The 15,866-nt window shown below is 38.6% G+C and overlaps 1 protein-coding gene across 2 annotated transcripts in view; it reads left to right on the forward strand.

Moving 5' to 3' along the window:
- Positions 1-12,912, forward strand: part of tep1 (telomerase-associated protein 1) — a 73,659-nt gene extending 60,747 nt beyond the window's left edge. For both annotated transcript variants that reach the window (XM_057856837.1, XM_057856838.1), the window contains exons 42-55: positions 2,287-2,441; positions 2,527-2,634; positions 2,863-2,967; positions 3,036-3,165; positions 3,230-3,309; positions 3,698-3,824; positions 6,276-6,409; positions 6,480-6,601; positions 6,670-6,819; positions 10,436-10,535; positions 10,822-10,933; positions 11,011-11,093; positions 12,353-12,457; positions 12,531-12,912. In XM_057856837.1, coding sequence (XP_057712820.1) covers positions 2,287-2,441; positions 2,527-2,634; positions 2,863-2,967; positions 3,036-3,165; positions 3,230-3,309; positions 3,698-3,824; positions 6,276-6,409; positions 6,480-6,601; positions 6,670-6,819; positions 10,436-10,535; positions 10,822-10,933; positions 11,011-11,093; positions 12,353-12,457; positions 12,531-12,650 — 1,631 coding nt within the window. In that variant the 3' untranslated portion in view covers positions 12,651-12,912. The remainder of the gene's footprint in view (positions 1-2,286; positions 2,442-2,526; positions 2,635-2,862; positions 2,968-3,035; positions 3,166-3,229; positions 3,310-3,697; positions 3,825-6,275; positions 6,410-6,479; positions 6,602-6,669; positions 6,820-10,435; positions 10,536-10,821; positions 10,934-11,010; positions 11,094-12,352; positions 12,458-12,530) is intronic.
- Positions 12,913-15,866: the final 2,954 nt, after the last annotated feature.

The raw sequence follows: 15,866 nt of genomic DNA on the forward strand, positions 1-15,866 counted from the left end.
AGTGGGGCGTGCAATATTATTCGGCCCCCTTGCGTTAATACTTTGTAGCGCCACCTTTTGCTCCAATTACAGCTGCAAGTCGCTTGGGGTATGTTTCTATCAGTTTTGCACATCGAGAGACTGACATTCTTGCCCATTCTCCCTAGCAAAACAGCTCGAGCTCAGTGAGGTTGGATGGAGAGTGTTTGTGAACAGCAGTCTTCAGCTCTTTCCACAGATTCTCGATTGGATTCAGGTCTGGACTTTGACTTGGCCATTCTAACACCTGGATACGTTTATTTTTGAACCATTCCACTGTAGATTTGGCTTTATGTTTTGGATCATTGTCCTGTTGGAAGATAAATCTCCGTCCCAGTCTCAGGTCTTGTGCAGATACCAACAGGTTTTCTTCCAGAATGTTCCTGTATTTGGCTGCATCCATCTTCCCGTCAACTTTAACCATCTTCCCTGTCCCTGCTGAAGAAAAGCAGGCCCAAACCATGATGCTGCCACCACCATGTTTGACAGTGGGGATGGTGTGTTCAGGGTGATGAGCTGTGTTGCTTTTACGCCAAACATATCGTTTTGCATTGTGGCCAGAAAGTTCAATTTTGGTTTCATCTGACCAGAGCACCTTCTTCCACATGTTTGGTGTGTCTCCCAGGTGGCTTGTGGCAAACTTTATACGAGACTTTTTATGGATATCTTTGAGAAATGGTTTTCTTCTCGCCACTCTTCCATAAAGGCCAGATTTGTGCAGTGTACGACTGATTGTTGTCCTATGGACAGACTCTCCCACCTCAGCTGTAGATCTCTGCAGTTCATCCAGAGTGATCATGGGCCTCTTGGATGCATCTCTGATCAGTTTTCTCCTTGTTTGAGAAGAAAGTTTGGAAGGACGGCCGGGTCTTGGTAGATTTGCAGTGGTCTGATGCTCCTTCCATTTCAATATGATGGCTTGCACAGTGCTCCTTGAGATGTTTAAAGCTTGGGAAATCTTTTTGTATCCAAATCCGGCTTTAAACTTCTCCACAACAGTATCTCGGACCTGCCTGGTGTGTTCCTTGGTTTTCATAATGCTCTCTGCACTTTAAACAGAACCCTGAGACTATCACAGAGCAGGTGCATTTATACGGAGACTTGATTACACACAGGTGGATTCTATTTATCATCATCGGTCATTTAGGACAACATTGGATCATTCAGAGATCCTCACTGAACTTCTGGAGTGAGTTTGCTGCACTGAAAGTAAAGGGGCCGAATAATATTGCACGCCCCACTTTTCAGTTTTTTATTTGTTAAAAAAGTTTAAATTATCCAATAAATGTTGTTCCACTTCACGATTGTGTCCCACTTGTTGTTGATTCTTGACAAAAAAATTAAATTTCATATCTTTATGTTTGAAGCCTGAAATGTGGAGAAAGGTTGCAAGATTCAAGGGGGCCGAATACTTTTGCAAGGCACTGTAATTGCGTCAAATATTTTAACGTGATTAACTTAAAAAAATTTATTACCACGCAATAATTTTGACAGCCCTAAATTAAAAAATAATAATAAAGCAAATGTGACACACAGAATGGCTTGCTAAAATTTGCTTAAACATATTGTTCTACGTAAAGGACGTCAGCAAAGGTCGGCCCTCCACATTTTTACCACACCATATCTGGCCCCCTTTGCAAAAAGTTTGGACACCCGTGATCTACAAGGATGCCAACTTGGTGATTATAATACTATACACACACACACACAGCAGGAAAAGCAGTACATCATTTTCAATTAAACCCACCCGGAAGGCACGGACTGTAGGTTAAAAAAAAAAAATCCAAGCGTTTAACACTGGAAAGTCTGGGATTTTTTTTGTTATTCTTAGAGTCTAGCCAGAAGTTGCAAGCAATCAGTATTTCCCAGTAATTGGTCATTTACCAAACAAAACAGCTGAAGTGGGCTATTAGCTAAATGCCATTTCGCTAACTAGCTCTCCTCTTGACTTACTGACCAGAAAAGCCAAGTGGCTCTTCTTTAGACTGGCCAGTGGTTTAAGGGGACATGCTCCATTCTGAAGCTAATGCTAATGCTAGGAGTTACATTCAGCATTTGATAAACACTCAGCACAGACCTTTAAAGGCTAAAGCAGCATTGGCATTTGTCTCCTTTTCTAGTCTCCCAAGCCATGTTTTTAGCTTGTCATTTTGACTTAATGGTCATGAAAAAACTATTCGTCGACAATATATTTTCCTTATAGTCATTGTTGACGAAAACCACACTGCTCGCAGTCCTTATTTTTTACCAAGTTTGTTTGGTGTACAGATGACTGTACTATATTCCTCTGGCTTTTGAACGAACTGAATGATAAGGACCATTCTGGGCGCCCTGATAGCCTTCTCAAGGGCCACAGTGGAGGGGTGACCTGCCTGGCCTTCAGCCCCGATGGTGGACAGCTGCTCTCGGGTGGAAAAGACAAAGTACGAATAAGCTTTTGAAGTTCAAATACAAAAATGAAGTGTTTATGTGTGTGCACACTTTCATGTGTGTGTTTTTGTTTTGCAGGCTCTGATGGTATGGGACATGACCTTATCTCCTCCTGGTCTTTCCAAAGTTCTACCGGCATTCCACAGAGACTGGATTACTGACTGTGTTTGGACTTCAGATTGTGTGGTAGGCATTTTTTCCAGAATTCTTTTTTTTTTTTTTTTTTCTATTTTACCAAAACTGAAAAACTAAGGATGTTTATTTTTTATTCAAAATATTTGTATTAATTCAATCCAGAATGTATATATTTCCTTCATTATAGCTGTTTTTTCTTATATTACAATATCTAAAAACTGAAAATCTGCCTCTTTTTTCTTATATACTTTTAAATGTGCTGTTGTTGTTGATTGACAGATAAGCTCCTCCAATGACTGCAGCCTTTGCTTATGGGATGTGGAGGCATCCCTGAACCTGCGAGAGATCACCTGGAAGAGTCCTCTCACATCCCTCTGCTGCCTGGTGAGACACTATACACATTACGTTGAATGTCTCTGCGGATGTCTTATTGGGTGCACGTGCACTGGCAGGGGCCCTACGTGGCAGCTGGATGCGCTGACGGCAACCTGCATTTGTGGAAATGGGAGACCACTATGGAAATCTGCAACATTCCCGCCCACGAGGGACGGGTTCATGCATGCGCCGTCCTCACTGATGCAGGTAAGCGTCAAATGAATATGATTATCGATATGTTGATTTTCACGTTTTCATCTTTTCTTTCTAGACAAAGAAACAAACCCCGAGGATCTCACTGTACTCACTGCTGCCCAAGATGGAAAGGTTCGGTTCTGGAAACCATTACAGGTTGGTCCATTTTTTTAAATTTAATTCAATAATAGTTTAACCTAAGTTCATGTTTGAACTTGCTAAAATACTGTTCAAACTGTCATGTCATCTATCATGCAGAGGATTCTGCTAACCTGTTTTTTGGGTTCAGCCACTTGACATTCTCAACATTCACAAGGGTATTTTTGACGACATGGCAGCTATTGAGATTGATGATCATTTTTTTTGTGTGTAAATCTAATGCCACACATGCATGATCAACAAGCAAACCAGGTTTTGATTACCATGTAGAATGTATTCTTTTGAAAAAAACATTCTAATTTACAAGCTGCTCTCTGAATATGATGCATTTGCGTGACATTAACACAACAAGAAAAACATTTTTTTTCCTTTGGTTGTTTCACAGGTGGAGCACTTAAGCACCTTCCAGGGTCACAGCGGTGGAATTTGCAGCATCGCTCGCAATGGGAGCATCCGAGAGTTCCTCACCGTGTCGGAAGATCGCTCATTGCGAAGTTGGACGTGGGAAACCGGTAAAGTTGGATCAATTCACACGATTGTAAATTTCCAATTTATTATTTTTTTTGTACCTTTTAATACGTAGGAGAGAGTGGGGTAAGATGAGCCACTTTTTACTTATGTTGCAATTAGAGGTGGGAGGCTTTGGGCACCTTACGATTCAGAGGCCCCCAGCTAATAGCTGCTTTTAATGTTTCGTACATTGGTTACAAAAATTGTACAAAAATCCTCTCGGGCTTAAATAAACAACTAGTTCAGTGTTCAGTATTAAGTTAACAGTTCAAAACAGTAAATGAAATACTCAAGTCCCCATTGTGTATCGGCAGCTTTAAACTACATTCAATTATTTTAATGTCGTGTATCAACCGTTAAAGTTGTTAAAATTGCTCCCGTTATTCCCTAATTTCCCATCCATCTACTTTCGACATGTGAAAGTTTTAAAACTGTTTTATCATTGAAAGATGGATTCAAGGCAAGATTCTACCGATTTAGGAGTATTTTAGATAAAAAGTTATTTGGATCGTTTGTAAGATTAAGATGGCTGCTGTTTAGTAACACCGGCCAGTCTGTCATTTTGCATCTAGTTTTCTATACATGTGCTGCTAACGCCGCCGAGTCTGTCATTCCGCGAATTATGTGGGCGTCGTTTGTAGCGGCTGTCAGCAGCAGTAAGTTTTTATTTTTTTTATTTAGCTGCATGAGTTGAGCCAAAGCCGTGAGTTGAGCATTGTCATTACCTGGGTAATGACAAGCATGATGTTTACTCTCGGTCCGTTCTTCATTGCGTCCCGAAGACCGCGCCGACTCTATTTTAGTTCCGCTTTACTTGGCATATTTCAATAATCGGAATTTGGATGTTTGTGAATCGTTATGGAATCTTCCACAGTCGAATCGCAAACAATCTAACAATCGGAAATTTCGGACAACTACTTGCTATGCAGATAAGGAAAGAATACACAGAGACATAATAACAACACATTATTTTACTTCAGGATGTTTCCTATCAAATAAAATTCTCAGGATCCATTTCTGACAAAGCTGCCCAAAATTATGACCATTCAAGAAAAAGTTGTCCTCTGGCTCAACTTGCCCCAGGAAAGGGGTAAGTTGAACCAAGTCGATGGGCAAGTTGAACCACATGTTTCAACAGCTTTGAACTTCTACCATCAGCAAATCATCATTTAGTTTTGAAGCAATTTAGCCATAAGATCAAAACTTAACTATTCAATATTCCTATTTCCAACTGTCTAAGTTGCAGGACAACTCCATTATTTTGAGGTTCAGGGAGCTTTTTCAGTCCATCATTCCAAGGGAAAGATGCTTTGTCATTTTCCTTGAATGCAATGGAGGGTTTCTCACTGCTAGTGATTCCTCTGATCCTTCTGAGAAATCTGGCACTCACTTTATTGCCAACCAAGCCAATGTAATGATGGCTCAGTTTACCCCATAGCTTTTGGATCAATCTGTATAATACTCACCATTTTGGGGAAAAAAACCTCATCTTTATGAAAGTGATTTACAAAGCCATAACATGTATAATTTATACTGTAATTTTAGACGTAGATGAATTTGCCCTGAGATAATCCTCAAATTACTGGACATGCAGAAAATTTACTTTGACATGCACAAAAAAAAAATGTGTGTAAAACAAGTCCTAACCTCTATCACACATACTTCTCTTTAACACAGCACGATAGAAATGATGGGCGCTTCCTGAATTTATGGTCACATGACAAAGCTTATGTATCACTAGATACAAGGGGTGGGTCAACTTACCCTTTGGCTCATCTTACCCCATTCTCCCCTACTTAAATTACTAAAATTTAGCCACTATGTGTGTTACTTTCTACCAAATAACATGCAGTGAAACACAATGCAATTAGATTGTTTCATTAATATATCATACTTTTTTTTCTACCTAGTTTGATTGTTCGAAATTGGCATTTTAAAGTCCACAGGACCCAAGTAGGGTTCGAAGGAAACTCTATTATTTACTATTTATTATTTATTTAACTATATTATACTTATGGTCTGCGTGTTCATTTATCACCGTGAATTGAAAGTACCTACTGAAAAGATACAATAATTGACTCAAGAAAACACCCACGGACTTCATGTCGTATTTGCTCCAAGTATATTGATTCCAGAGATATTGTAAATACCGATACAGAATTCTGGCTGACAGTTCCCTGATCCGGACAAAGTACGCAATAGCGGAAGTATCAGTGCTTTCTCTCAGTTCATAAACAAGTGTAATCAAACTAATATACAGATTATTAGATTATCAAGTACCGTAACGTAAAATCAGTCTTAACATAGTACGTTTATATACGTGCATATAAAGTAAGAGCTAATTTTATATAATCCCAATACTTTTGACAGACTCCTCCTTCATGAATTTACATAGATTCATGGTGGTGAAACGTATCTTGGCTAACAGAGTCCATCTTTTGCCATCCTCATAGAGAGACCCCCTAGCTTGCGAGGCCCCGTCACTGCCCTCTGTTTCGCCGATCGGAACTACAACGTGCTGCTTGCTGGTTACGAGTCTGGCCTGCTGGAGGTGTGGCAGCGCAACAGAGTGGTCGGACGAATGCAGGTAATGATGTTGGTCAGGTGACAACGAGCTCATCACACTCACATCGTGTTGTTGTTACTGTTATTTTCAGGCTTCGGACAGCAGGGTCTGCGCCATCTGTTCCATGCCTAACCGCCGCTTTGCATTTTACTGCTTGGGCTCTTGTGTGGATGTGTGCAAGCTGACATGGAATCAGGAGCACACCACTGCCAGGTAAGTAAAAAGAATAGCATTGGTTGTTTGTATAGCATTTTTATTTTAATAGAACTTGTGTGTTCCAGCATCATCAAGGTGATGTCGCACCAGGTGTCAGACCAAGTGGCTTTCCTGGCGTACTGCTCCATTCTCATAGGCGTGTCCGACAGCGGATTGATTTTTGATGTCACTCCTAATGAAAATGACAATTATCAGTGGTCAATGATGGTCAACAGGTAATTTGCAGTGTCCTCCATCTTGGGATAGCGTGGTTTACTTTTGTAACACATGTGGTGAAAGGATAAGCTGCTCTCAGCACTGTTCCATAAAAATACACATATTTTGCAGTTTCAGTATTCCTACAACTTCTCCATCTCTTTTTTTTTTTTTTTTTTTTTTTTGTAGACACTGGTCAATTCAAATTTGACCAATTACGGTACAAAAATTGTTGCATTGTTACTTGGGCTGCAACTAACGATTATTTTTATAATCGATTAGTCGGATAAATGGCACTTTTTTCAATTACCTTCACAATTTAACTCGAAGTTGTTTTCGACATTTTGTAAGTAGCAATGAAGACAAAATGGAGGACTATTTTCTTCATAAATATTTGATGACCGCTTCCTGACTTAACTGTAGTATACAACTGTACTGTTTTAAGTATATAAACTTGTCATAATTTTGAATAAAGGTTCTGAGTATAAAACATAACAAGAATTTCTCAATACACAAATCAGACAAAAGTGATGTTCATTCAAATTTTAAACAAGTGCTGCTGACTTTTTTTGTGGGCAAAGCGCTGATAGTGTCACTCATTTATTTTCTTCAAACAAATCGAATTAGGAGGAGGCAGACTGTAATTGGTTTTCTTTTTCCAATGGTTGTTGACAAATACAATCCAAATTCAAAGCCCACTCTCTTGTATGACAGTTACCAGTTTGAATGGGAGTTTGTGTTGAAACTAAGGAGACTCTAAGCTGTTATATGAATCGGTTTATGTGTGTGGTTTCTTTATGAGAAGAAATGAGACAGCTTTACTATCAAACAATAACTCAAGTGCTATAATGCTTCTCCAAAACACAATTCAGACACTTAAGACATTGGTTAGCATAATCAACACCTAGCTTAGCACTCTGTGCTAAGTAGTAACATCAACAAAGAATAATAACAGTACAATATGCTTAATTTACTCCATTCTGACAGAGGCACACTGGATCGAACAACACAAAAGACAATCTAACTCTGGACACTTCGTAATATTGATTCAGCAACCCAACTTGAATGTAGCAGTGAACTCTCTCTTGCTCTATTCATTGGCACGTGCGCACAGCGTCACATTACCCACAAACAAGGACCCAAACGGGACTGCTCATTGCTGCTGGCAAAAATTGATTATCAAATTCATTGGCAACTAATTTACAGGCATGAAAATCTCTCACCTTTCGGTGAAATTCGCCGTTTTGAAGTCAAAAAGGGTGACCTACGTGAACTGCGTTGATCCGAGGAGAAATTATTTTTGGGAGGGGGGGGGGGTCAGGAGATTTTATTTGATTAATTATTATTATTATTATCATGTGATTAACTTAGTACGTAAACTGAGCAATTAAAAAATCGGTCCTTTAAAAAAAGTGACACTTGGACTGTCAGCAAATCCTTCTAGATGCTTCGCTGACGAGAACCAATCATTGGCCCAAACTGCGTTCCATTATTCCAATTGCGCGCACTCTTTACGTGTACATGGAGAGCCTTTGGTTCCATTGCAAAGCTGCGAAAACAAAAAGCAGGCCTTATCCACACCAGGGCAGACCAGAGCGCAGCATACACACTTGCCTGTATTTGCCAGCAGATTGAATTTGGTGAGTAATGGTTTCAATCGTTTTCATATTTTGCGATATAATAAAGTTACTGCCATTCGTTGCAGCTTGCGTTGAACACTGCCAAAGCTAGCCAAATCTCCCGTGAAAAAATAGCTCCCGTTAAATTGGCGTCAAGCTTGTGTATTTAGCGGTAATATAAACAAAGACACGCACTGTTGAGTCAAATTAAGCAGCATGCTCTCTCGGCTGGAGGGGGGCGCCTCGCATCGCTCCCGTCGTCCGCCTGAGACGCGTTATTTTCGGCTGGGACTTGAGCTGACGGCCGGTGTCGGCACAACACCGGCCCGACGATTGATGGGAATGATTCTTGCTTCTTAAATCTTTTCAGAAATACTGTGATCCCTCGTCTTTCGCAGTTAATGTGGACCAGAACCCGCTGCAATAAGTGAAAACCGCGAAGTAGGGCCCCCCCACCCCCTCAATTTTTTTGTGCATGTTCAATGTATTTATTCAGATTTTACATTGGGGAAAAAAGAAATATATAAGACATGTTTTTACAAATTATTTTAAAACAAGAATAAAGTAGTAAAAGGAAATGCTTGGCTTTATTAAATGCTTCATAGTGAGTCTACTCAAGCCCTTTGAGGCTGCTCACTTTGTTAAACGATGATAGACACGTGCAAATGTTTTCTATGATTTAATTTGTTGTTTTTTTTGTTCTTTAAGTGGTTTTTTTTGTATTTTTTGTTTTGTTTTTTTGTTTGAAGCAACGTATTTTTTGATTGAATAATAATAAAGACACGATTGTCCTAGCCAAAATGTGGCCCAAACGCAAAACAACATTACTTCAATGGAAAAAGTTGTTTCAATCAAGAAATATTGTTTTCAAATGCTTTTTTTTGGTCTCAAATTTATTTCTGCAATCAAAAATAATTTTTTATTGAAGTGACTTTTTTGGGATTAAAAATATATATTTTGATTGAAGCAACTTTGTTTTTGATTGAAGCAACTTTTTTTTGGATTGAACAATAAAGACACAAATCCACCTCCGTAGTTTTTGAGAGAGAAAGAAATTAAGAAAGCTTTAAAAATAAAAGCCACCGGGGAGTCAGATTTTTTTTATTTATTTAAGATTTATATTTCATTATATAGATATGCCTTGTAAGGAAAGGAGATTGAGGGATAAAAAAAAAAAAAAAAGTTTGATGAAGCTGCTAAAGGCAGTGGATACCTCATCAGCTAGGTGAATAGCACACTTGGTAAGAATAAGTTTGCAAGGATAGTCGGGTATAAAATACAATTATAAACACAATTACAATGTTATTTTTCTATAAGATTTTATGCCATTGCTTTATTATTGGGTGCTAGAGTTGTTAAGTATGGATAATAATGAAATAATAGTTTTGAGAAAACTGTGCTGTTGGTGGCTCAGTGACCATCTGATGTGGTTTGTTCAGACAAGAACAAGTTGAGGAAGGAAGTTTTGATTCAGAGGTTGAAGGAAGAAAAGAGGCAGACTGACTGAGTCACAGCCAGAAAGTGTTGATGACAGTGTTGATTTCTATTCACTGTTGCCCCCTCCCAATTAAAGTATGTCACAGTTGCAGCCAATTATTATCTAAAGCTGGTTAAAATTGAAGTTACAGTATGTTGTTTTAAGGTGTATTAAGTACTTGTTCATGTGCCCCTTTTGATCTACGAGCACCCGCCCCTCCACCGGTCTCTGCACGACCCTGCTGAAACACAGTGTGTGTCGACAGACAGACCTCAGTATTTTGTTGGGTTGTACAGTGTACCGTAACATATTTCCTCCACACCCTTCTCACCTTTTTAACCCTTGACCCATTTTCATGCCTGAATTATTCGTTTTTAGTCGATTTATTCGATTTAATTAGTGGATGCAGCCTTAATTGTTGCGCGAAAATGGCATTTTGAAATCTTTTGGGGAAAAGATTACACTTGCGGTATTTTTATTGTCAAATTTGACAAACGATACGCAACATTTACATATGTGTGCATTTGTGATTTCTCACAGCTGGAACCACAGAGTCGGAGTTCTGGAACTCATCCAAAATGACAAAAACAGCATGTGGATGTTGGGCGTGTCGGATGGAAAGGTCGAGCTCGGCTTTATTGTGAGTTTATGTCCAACGCCACCTCCGCTCCATGTGATAGCGGCAACATTTCTCAGTGTGTTTACATGCAATAAAAGGAAAGACTGGGTCAGTCGGAAAAGGAAATATGCACCTTTTTTTCTGAAATGTTCTATGTATGATGTTGATAAGGTGAATCGAAATGTTGACTGTGCATTATGATTGGCTGGAAATATATCGCAACAGTATTGTATCATCAGTGCAATTTATACATATTGCTTCTATGATATTATCTAATGTTGTACTTGAGCATTCTTTTTGTTTTCAGTTTGCCATGGGCCCGGAGAACGCCATTAACACATCTTTTAGCACTATGACCTTAAAGACTGACGCGGAGGATGAAAAAAAAGATTGGATAACCGCTGTGACCATAGATGAAGGTGACAAGCACACCAATTTGCGACCATTGCTTCTCGCGTTTTTTGTTGTTCCTATTGTCAGAAATTGGCCTTTTCAGGATTTGTGGTTTGTGGCGACGTGGCGGGAAACATATGGTTCAATCAACCTCCAGAATTATCCACGTGGAGCAGCAGGAAGCTTGTAAGTCGCCATAATGTATAATTCTATGCAATGGAATTTAAAGTTTTTTTCTTAGATGGATATATACATTCAACTTGAATGTATATGTCCATCTTGTGTCTTATCTTTCCATTCCAACAATAATTTACAGAAAAATATGGCATATTTCATAGATGGTTTGAATTGTGATTAATTGCGATTACGATTAATTAATTTTTAAGCTGTAATTAACTTGATTAAAAATTTTGATCGTTTGACACCCCTAAGAAAAAAACTTTAAATTCCATTGCATAGAATACAGTACTTATGTACCATATGTTGAATGATTCAACATATAGTACATAGGTACTGTATTTCTTTATTATAACAATAAATCAACAAGATGGCATTACCATTATTAACATTCTGTGAAAGCGATCCATGGATAGAAAGACTTGTACTAACATTTATCTTTTAAGAACTACAAGTTATAGGAATTTTATATTAAAAGCCCTCTTAATGTTTTTGTTTTAAATAAAATTTTCATGAAAAAAAAAAAGAACTAGTAGCTCGCCATTGTTGATGTCAATAATTACACAATGCTCATGGGTGCTTAAGCCCATAAAATCAGTCGCACCCAAGCGCTAGCAGAGAGCGACAAAACTCCAAAAAACACAAGTAACAAGTGGAGATTGCACTGTGCTGTCATTTTAATCTCTTTGAGCAGGGCATGGGCGTTACAGTGCCTTGCAAAAGTATTCGGCCACCTTGAACCTTGCAACCTTTCGCCAAATTTCAGGCTTCAAACATAAAGATATAAAATTTTAATTTTTGGTCAAGAATCAACAACAAGTGGGACACAATCGTGAAGTGGAACAAAATTTATTGGATAATTTAAACTTATAAATTGATAAATTTTAGTCCAAGTTATAGAAATTTAATATTAAAACTCCTCTTCATGTTTTCGTTTTAATAAAATTTGTAAAATTTTCAATCAAAAAATAAACTAGTAGCCCGCCATCGTTGATGTCAATAATTACTTACACAATGCTCATGGGAGCTGAAGCCTATAAAATCAGTCGCACCCAAGCGCCAGCAGAGGGCGGCAAAACTCCGAAAAACACAGCAAGTACACCTTTCACTATGCTGTCATTTTAATCTGTTTGAGCGGGGCATTTGTGCGTTAATTTCGTCAAATATTTTAACTGCATTAATTTAAAAAACTAATTACCGCCCCTTAACGCGATGATTTTCACAGCCCTATTTTTTCTCCAATTGTGTATCTTCGTACCCTCACCCAGGCCCATCAGGACAAGGTCAGTGTGCTGAGGCTCACCTATAGCCTTATCATCTCTGCCTCCTCCGACCGCACGGTGAAGCTTTGGGACAGAAGCACCAAGAAACAAGTCAGATGACAGCACCAAGTCTCTCACTATATGTGCTCTCATCAAAATAATAATTTCTTCTTTCTTTTTCCAGGTGGGAATGTTTGTGTGCGGGGGTCCGGTAGTCTTGCTAGAGGTGAACCCGGAAAATCCCTCAGAGATGGTGTGCGGCGATGCGCTTGGAAAGCTCTACTTCCTCTGCTGGAGGGAATAGGAACCTGCATGACACTAACTAAAGCTTACTTATCACCAAAGATTATGCTTATGTGCAATATAACTCAATAAGAAAAATGAGTGTAATATTAGATATGAAGGATGATTTCTGTTGGAATGCTTGCTTTACGTACCCAAGTTTTTTTTTAGGTTTTGTTTGGGCAAAATGTTTATTTGAAAATCATTAAAGGGCAAATGTTGAGTCTGATTTCTGTTTACAGCTGCGAATAATAAATGACATTTTTATGTGCACTTTGTTTGTCAAATCATTTATTTATGTAGCTCATAATCATAACAAATTTCTAAAAGGGTCCATAATTGACAATTAGAACATGCACTAGAGGATGGAAACACTCAAAACTCCATCAGGACAAAATAAGAAACCTTGGTAAGGGCCACAGATAGGGGATCCTCCTTCCAGGATGACCAGGTAACTGATGTCCAGTTGGCAACATTTAACAGATTGAATGATGCTGTACAATGACATCAAAAACGGCTTGAAAATCCATTTGGTGAGATGAAACCCCATAGGTGGGATCCAAGGAGAGCGGTCCTTCCTGATAACCTAATGGTGGAGTCCTCTAGCGTTGTTCTTTATACACATCAATGAAACATTTCTTCACAATGTCAGGAACTTAAATCAATTTGTTCACTTATTTTTGCCATAGGCAAAATGTTATGGGGCAGTGTGACGTTAATACCATAAAAGTAAATGATGAACTAGTATAAATGACCTTCAGCGGTTCCCAACCTTTTTTGTCTTGTGTAGCCCTTGAGCCTTTTTGTCATACCATTAGTACCCCCTCACTATATGTGTTCATGATTTTCCAAAATTGGAACATAACACAGCTGAATATTCAACACAAGTCATTTTATTTCATCTTCTTAAACTGAACAATTAATATTTGGGCATTATCTACTTATTTAATTTAAACAAATTATGTTGCCTTCAAGGCTATAAAGATATCAGAAATAATACTGTAAATGTTTGCATTAATACTGTATTATTAATACTAGAATTTAATAAAGACAAATAGTTTATTATAAAAAAATAAGAATAAAGATGTTATATAAATAAATACAAAGCAAATAATTAACCTGCCTTTGTTATAACTTTTATGACATTTACCACAAAAGGAGCCTCTTTGAATACAGTGGGGAGAACATGTATTTGATACACTCACAATGGGAAAACCCATTGGCAGTGTATGTCCCCTTTAAACAGGCATTTAAACATCAAATATCAGGAACAAAACACTTAACAATATATTTAAAATCACTATCAGCTGTACTTTCTTTTCTTTAGTAATCTGAGATTTAATGGGAACCTTGAGCTTGCTTGTCTTTCTTGAGCTTTGATAGTTCTGGAGTCAGTGTGGAAACAGCTGTTATAGGGCTCTTCTCCACATCCAGTCTGTTCCTCTGCTTTGTTTTAATGTGGGTCAAAGCTGAGAAGGTCACCTCACACATAAGTAGAACCAAAAGGTAAAAGCTCAATCAGTGCATCTTTTCCCAGCTCAGGGTACTCCTTCTCCACATCACACCAGAACTCATGTCTTCTCAGTATGTGACATTTTCAGTCCCTGATCAGATGATAAATCCACCAGATGCTCCTGCAGCCTTGCAGGAAGTTTGTTGCAGCTGTCACTCACAATGAATGGGTTCCTCACTCAGGAAAACACGTCATAGCACACACGTACCATTTTATTGACGGACTTATGAAATGACTAAGTGATTTTTATCAACTTGGAAATAAATTCCTAAATTTTCCATGTACCCTCTGCAATGTGCTCATGTACCCCAAGGGGTACACGCATGGGTGAAAGTGAGCCAGAACGGTCAGGAACGCAGTTCAGTATAAGATTCAGGGCCAGAACGCAGTTCCGGTAGAAGATTCAGGGCCAGACTGCTGTTCCGGTATAAGATTCAGGGCCGGAATGCTGTTCCGGTACACGGTGCTTTGATTCTGAAAATATGACAGCAACTGTCAAAACGCTATGTTAAAAAAAAAAAAAAAAACATGCTAAACTGCCACTCCTGCATTTCAGCTCCAAGACGAAAACAATCTACCAACATCAGATTTACATACACAAGTGTTAACAACAAGCATAATGAAGTGCTTGTGTAGCGTAATCCGTTTCCACCAATATTTATTATTGATTTTATTCCACGGACGGCATGGAGGTTTCCCCAGCTGCTGCAGTTATCTGAGTCTGACGATGACAATATGCAAATGCACGCAGCAAAGCAAAACGCCTGGACTCATTTATCCGTTCAATTGGCTGACATACTAACAAGTGATCAGCAGAGATGGTTAACTCTGATTGGTTCAAATATGTAAGTAAATAAATAAATGAATAAATAACATTTCTGGCTCCGTGGCGACCTTCACGTCGGGGAGTTCCGGCAAGAAATTCTAGCCACTTTCACCCCTGGGTACACGTACCCCTGGTTGAGACACATTGATTCCTTAATGTAAAATTATAGTTGCTCAAACAATCTAAATGCGTATGTAAAAAATAAATAAATTTTTTAAAAAAACATTACAATAGCAGGGGTCCTTTTTCCTGTGAGGGCTACATAACTTTTCCCTTCTCTGATGAGAGTCCGGGGTCAGTTTGTAACAGAAAAAGTGTGATGATTGCAGGAGTGCCTAAATGTAAAAAAATATTGTTTTTCAGAAAGCCACAATCAAATAACCCTTTCTGGATTCTTCATGGAACAACAGTAAGTAAAATAAAAATAATAATATAATATAATAATAATAAATAAAAATAACACTATTAATTAAATAGATAATAACCAAATAACCCTCTCTGAGTTCTTCACAGAAAAAGGCCAGGAAATAAATACCACTATTGAGAAATTTTTTTTTTTAAATGCTCTCTGGTATTGTTCTTGCCTGCCACGGCCAGACTGTTCTCCCTGTGTTTTTCAAACACTGAGAGTATAGTCTGGGACCCAGCCCATTAACGGCCTCTCGAGCAAGTACAAAATCAATCGACAAATCAGATTCGTTTATTTGCGTGACGTGTTCTTAACGAGCAACGTCACTCTTCCGCGTCGGAAGTCGTCTCCACAACAACACAGATGACGAACAGGAGAGCTGAGAATATGTTCCAATCCACGGTAAAAATCCGTTTTAAATTACGATAAACACATCGACACAAGTCATTGACAACAGTCTGTCTCGCACTAGCCATGTTGAATAAACTCT

The sequence above is a fragment of the Corythoichthys intestinalis genome, chromosome 14, assembly GCF_030265065.1.
Source record: "Corythoichthys intestinalis isolate RoL2023-P3 chromosome 14, ASM3026506v1, whole genome shotgun sequence".
Classification (NCBI taxonomy): domain Eukaryota; kingdom Metazoa; phylum Chordata; class Actinopteri; order Syngnathiformes; family Syngnathidae; genus Corythoichthys; species Corythoichthys intestinalis.